Below are 6,472 nucleotides of genomic sequence, written 5' to 3'. Positions count from 1 at the left end.
TAGGGAAATGTTTTCAAATTCTTCTAAAGAGCAGAAACACATTTTAAAGATCAAACAAAGGAAATAATTATGTGAAACAAAGTGGCAAAAACCACAGCATGAAAATCTAACACACACATATTTGGTACCTTTCTGTTGATGCCAGGTGTTCCACATCATCCTTGCAAAATATGTCAAAAGAAAATTTGCCAAATCATGCACACAAAAATCTTCTTTTACAATGTACAATAATGCTAATTATAGCATTGATCTCATTTTATTCATCTAGCAAACCAAACTGTTCTTTGAGGCAGAGAAGCACTTCCAAATGTGATGGAAACAGCATTCAAACACTACAGGGTGAAAGATTCTACCCATTTGTTAATCAACCTACTTTAACAGATTTCATGTTACAGAATTTCACATTAAGATTTATGTTATCTAGATATGTCACATATTACAGCCAAGTTTTGAAAATATAAATACATATTTTCAAGGTCAAAAAGCTGTTATTTACTTTGTAGAATTTTGTACTTGAAGTTTCCCTGAGCATTCTAGTTTTGTGCTTGAACAAGCTTTTAAAAGAGGAGTAACAAATCCACTATACTAGTGAAGCATATCTAAAAGCATATACCAGTGCTCAATGCAACCAAAAAATACTGAGTTATTTAAATATCTTTTAAAAATATATTAAAATATGATCAGCTATTTTTCTATATCACCAAAATGTTTCATGCTATTTTTTAAGAAGTCTCCCTTTAGTTATGTAAAACATTCAGGGGGTTTAAAGCAAGAAACATTTTAAGAAAAAATAACACACAAAAAACAAGCCACCAAGAGAAAAAAAAATAAGTACAAACATTCCTCATTTTCTCTCTCTCAGAAACTAACAGAGGAGCAAAAGGAACAAGGCTCTATTTACTGGCATGTTACTACAGGTAATTTTCTCATCCAGTTCTTAAACTAAGAGAGACATGAAATACTTTATGTTCAAGGCCACAAGGCGCAGGGGTGGTAAAAGGAGCCACAGTCTTCTACTGATGACATTTGAGCAGGCATTCATTCTGCTCTCTTTAAATTACTCATGGAATTTTCCACTGTGTTGGTAAACTGGATAATACTGAAAGGAGTATTATTTGAGAAAAGTAAAATAGTATTTAAACTAGGATAAAGGGCAGCCATTTTCTGCAGCACAGGTTAAAAACAAGGGAATTTTACATTTGTAATTAATTCATTTTTAGGTATCTTGGGGTTTAAACTTTCTGTTCTCCTCAAAGAAGTAATATAACATTTATGATTCATTGAATTCACAATCAAAGAAAAAGTTATGTACCCTACTATTGTTTCGTGAGTAGTTATGGATAATTATAGCTGTTTCATTAATTCTTTGACAGCATAATAATTAAGAGGTCCTTCTGCCACAGTTAATGCAGATGCTGAGATGCAGCTGTATCTGCAATGCCGTCTCACCTTTAGAGGTCTTACTGCTCTTTTTTGGTTTCATTTCAACAAATCCTACTAAAGCAAATGCCATTTCAGCATTACATGATCATTTTTATTTTTTCAATGTTGTTCCTATTTGTCAGCCAATTAATAGGCATATTTATTAATACATTAATTATTCTTCTGGAATATGAAGAAATATTTTGGAATATTAAGTTTCCAATTATAAACACCCAGTTTAATATATAATCTGTGGAAACATACACAGCTTTAGTGCTGAAGTGCATTTTAACATGCATATTTCTGCAGACATTTACGGGAGGAAGAGAGTTTGCTATGATCTTCAGAGCTTTTAAATATACAAAGTAATAGGTCTTGGTAATGAAGTCAGTAATAACTCTCATTTCCCTGTTCAAATAATAGAACTGGAAAAGCTTCAAAGCAGCTGTTACCGTCTACACAAACTATCCCATAAGTATGTGTGAATCCTATTTGAGTCCTTCATGAGGTCCTTTCCCTCTACATTTCTTGGCAAAGTTGGCTCAGTAATGACAAGAAATGCACCACAGTGCAGGAGCTAACCCATGGTAGCAGAGGAGAGGAGAGTTATAAGGCACAGAACTGAGTTTCATTTAGTCAAATCATTTTCAAACTAAAACATCTATCAAGGAATACCAGGAAATGAAGAAACCTTTCCTTAGGAATTAGCTGCACACACACTGCTTCTGGATGTTTATATATTTCTTATGGACAATTAGCCTTTTGGTTACACAACAAATCATGCCAAAATCCAAATATACTACCTTCTAATTCAAAGAAAATACAGTGAGAAAATGAGAGCCCTCTTTACAAAAGGAGACAACTCCTGAGAAACCCACTTAAGCCATGCACTGTACTTAGGATGGATGGTGCTGAGATCTAACTCCAGCCTGATGGAGACTAAAGTGATCAGGGTTACAGTTCTGCAGTTCTACAGTTGATTGACTTCCTACATAACCATCAGTCAGTCACCTGATGTTTTAATGCTGCAAGCAAATGTGCACAATACTTCTGTCCTCCTATCTTTCACCTCGTAATGAGCAATCACTGCTCTAACTTCCAATCCCAATATGAAACAAAAATCTTGGCTAGGTACTTTGGATGTTACAGAAATACCAGTAGCTACATAGCTAAATAAACAATTATAATAAATCTTAGAAGGTTACACAAGCAGTTTTTTAAAACATGTATAATCCACAGCATAACCTTCCAATTCCAGAAAGTAACCAGAAAAGCTGCAGATTTAAATCCCTGTCTTTTTCTTTCAGGGATATGATTGATAAGATAAGCCATACTGAACTGAATTCAATTTCAGCAGGTGAAAATAGGCAATTTTTTCCTAAATACTCGTAATTACTCACTTTTTTTTGTCACTTGCCCAGAGCAAGACTCTAGGATGCATTAAAACAATGATCAACTCATATAATGGGTAAGAATCTTAAAACTTATTGTGATAGGGGTCTGCATCACTCTGCAAATGCCTTCCTTACCAGGTGTGCTCCACCACACAGGAGATGGCACTCCTAATCACTATGTCCTAAGACTGAAAATAAGACTTTTACATAGCAATGCTGGTTCTAATGCTGACTCTCAAAGCCAGCTTTTCATCAGCTACTTCATTCATTCTACTTTAATTTCAGTGCAGTAAAGGACAAAAAAATGTGACTTTACTGTGGTAATACTACATACATCATTTAAGCCTTTGGTAACTAATGACTGTGGGGGTGAGGAGAAGGTTGTGTACCTAAGCCTATACATACAAGGGAGAGACTGCATTAAATAGAAGCAAGCATGCTCAAAGACTCAGAGCTCAGCAACCTATAGGCTCTTCACTTCTTTGACAAGTAGACACTTTGCAAGCACTTTTTAAAATATTAGGTTTAAGATTTTAAATATTAGATTTTTAAAGATAGGTCAATTATATAATCAGCATACGCAATTTAGGCACAGCCCCACAAATTCCACCGCTTTCATGTAAAGCTCAGGTTATATAATATTAAATTTTCCATAAAAATATTTAACTAAACTTTCTTCAGATCCTCAGATTTAGTTGACACTTCAAAATGTAAAACCTAGACAGGAGCTACTTTCACACTGAGGGAAATTACACTTCTGTACTGACGTACCTACAAGGTTACAATAAAATTAAGCAGTACCATGAAAAGGTAAGACCTGATGACCATTCAAACTCAGCATCTGATACAACAGCTTTGCTGTGAATTTTACTTTGAAAGGTCTGAAAATGTCAACAAATCAAAAGATCACATTTAGTATCTTATCTATCACTGGTCAAATTAATAGCAGCCAAGCTTATTCTCAATGCATGGTTTTCTTATTTTGAGTCAATTCTCTTCAAAAAGCACTGAACAAAACAGACTTAGAAAAAAATCTTGGTAATTTCTCATTAAATCAAAAGGAAAATTCAGCAAAGTACTAGCTTAAACACAATTTTATTTGAAGAAAATAATTCTGCATTATTTTAGGAAAATCAAATGTAAAATCAAAAGAAAATATTCCATATGTTGTCCTTCTGTTACAGGTATTTGTTTTTCTTCTAGTAACACATGATAAATGCTGCTATCCGTTCATTTTGGTGCAAATACGCTTAAGGAATAGTTAACAATAAGTAATTTATCAATTTATTTCTTTTGTTAAGCTATTCTGTGTATTAAAACAAAAAGGGAAAACAGTCACTTCAACGTTTCTGTTGCATTTTTTAAATTAACAACACACTAGCTATGAAAGAAATTTCCTTTCTTAATAAAGCACAGAAGTAACCTTTGCACAGGTAAGCAAGAAAGCATGTTTTTAAAGTAAACGCCTTTCTTTCTTTGCTGTTTGAGATAAGAAAGCATTTCAGTTTATGTTTTCTCACTAACTGCATGTTTCAAATTAAAAATGTATCTGTTCATGAACATACTCTAGAGTATAATGTTCAGTTACTTAGCAACTTCCTACAGCACACGTAGGAAATATCGAGTCAAAGATATAACCCTGGTTAATATTTTCCCCTAATCCGTTTGAATATTGTGGATATTTTTAGATTTTGCATTTCCCAAATAAGCAAGTTACCATTTAAGCTATAATCCTCATGAAAATCAAAGTGATATATAGACTGCCTTCCACTTGTTGTGACAGTCACAACAGCCTTCAGATGACAAAGTGACAATTTGGTATGCGCCAGAAAATCATGCACTGAGAATAAGCTTGGCTGCTATTAATTTGATCAGTGATAGATATTAAATGTGATCTTTTGATTTGTTGAAATTTACAGACCATTCTAAATCAAACTGAAATTCACAACAAAGATTATATTAGATGCTGAGTTCAAATGCAACTGAACCAGTCACCAGGTCTTACCTTTTCATGATACTGCTTCATTTTATTCCTTAAGCTTCAACACACACTGTGCTTAAGGGGACACATAGTGAGGATACAGTAAGATGGTATGATTGGAAAACACATTACTTCATAAGATACTCTGTTTAGCAGTCTGATCCATCCCCATTGATTAAACAAACTGATTTAAAAGAAATCAAGTACTATTACAACCTCAGCCTTAGAAAAAATCTTTCCTTTCTGCTAAAGGAAGCTCCTGATATAGACATAAGACGGATTCTAATCTATATTTTTTTAACAAGAATTTATTACATTCAAGTGATCCCTGAATGGTTCATTCACCTACTGAAGTACATGGAAATTTTTTTTAGGTTTTGGAAAAACAATCTAGTATTTTTAATGTAGAGCCTTACAGGTACATGGACTTTCCTAAACATTTCAGCTCCTTTGCATGCATCCAATAAAGCCACATCTTGTGGAGTGGAGACGATCACAGCTCCTAGGAAAGAAAACATGAAATATTATTAAAATGTGTATTATAAATTATACTGTTAAATATTTTTACTATTTAGTACATGATACTAAATTCAGAGTAGTCACACATTCATATACTTTTCTTGAATTTAAGAAAGAAAATGATGCTACTTATTATGCAATGACCAAAATCACCTCGATATGATATTGAGTGATAGAAATAAAAAAGATATTTTCATCATAAGCTTTTTTATGTAGAAGCTATTTATATTTTCTAAAAGAGAAAATTTACCTAGCTTTCACAGGCAATATGGTGCAGATGCTGACAGGTGGCAGAAGTGGTACTCCAGGGTATCTACACCTTAAATGTCTCATTCCATATCTGCATTTGAAAGCTTCTGATACTGTTATAAGCCTTGACCTAAAACCAAGAGGCAGCTACCTGTAATGAGACTGTTGCTTCCTGAACCTGCTATACTTTCTGATGGAAGCACTGACAGGCACAGTCTTGAAACATGTTACCCTAGACACACCACCAGTAGGTTTGTATGAATGATACCAGAATATAAGAAGCAAACTCATGCCCACTTGCAGTAGGTTTGAAAAAAGCAGTTTTGCTCACTGTTTAGACATGGCTCCAGGTTACCTGATAATTAGTACTCACGGGAGTCATCAAGCATATAAAACAGCTAGAGCTCTTTGTCAAAGGTCAGATTCTAAAGGAAGCCTACAGATTACTATCCCATGCTATCCTATATTACTTCTTGATTAATACAGCCAATACAGACATTATAATACTCCACATCTCTTCACAAAGAGCATCTTTTTGCATATGCTCAGGTGTTTCAAATATTCTTTCTTTGAAACTTGTTTCAAGAATCTGCTCATGCTTGTTCCTATTTTAGAAAAATGCCATGTGAAAGAGGACATTACTGGTTAACTGATGAGCTCTGGTTTTATAGTGACCAGCCAGTCTCAAAATATATCTGTTATAAAAACATCTCTGCAGAGCCACATTAAGCCAGCCTAGCACAAGAACTTTATGCCAAACTTCACACTAATAGCAATTACAACAGACAAATTTAGATGCATGGAACAGTTTCCTACTGGGCCTGCAGTTCCCAACCCTAATGGACATGGCAAACAAGAGGTGGGTAGATTTCCAGAGGCCCACATCCCTGGCATTGCTGGCAGGGGC

The 6,472-nt window shown here is 34.3% G+C and overlaps 1 protein-coding gene across 1 annotated transcript in view; it reads right to left on the bottom strand.

The window, feature by feature from the left end:
- NUBPL (nucleotide binding protein-like) overlaps positions 1-6,472 on the bottom strand; it is a 79,925-nt gene that overhangs the window by 12,751 nt on the left and 60,702 nt on the right. Inside the window, exon 8 of the mRNA XM_009993928.1 lies at positions 5,214-5,299. Coding sequence (XP_009992230.1) covers positions 5,214-5,299 — 86 coding nt within the window. The remainder of the gene's footprint in view (positions 1-5,213; positions 5,300-6,472) is intronic.

Source organism: Chaetura pelagica, unplaced genomic scaffold (assembly GCF_000747805.2).
Source record: "Chaetura pelagica isolate M959 unplaced genomic scaffold, ChaPel_1.0 scaffold11, whole genome shotgun sequence".
Taxonomy (NCBI): Eukaryota; Metazoa; Chordata; class Aves; order Apodiformes; family Apodidae; genus Chaetura; species Chaetura pelagica.
The sequence above is the reverse complement of the archived record's forward strand: the minus strand, read 5'-3'. Positions and strand labels throughout refer to the sequence as shown.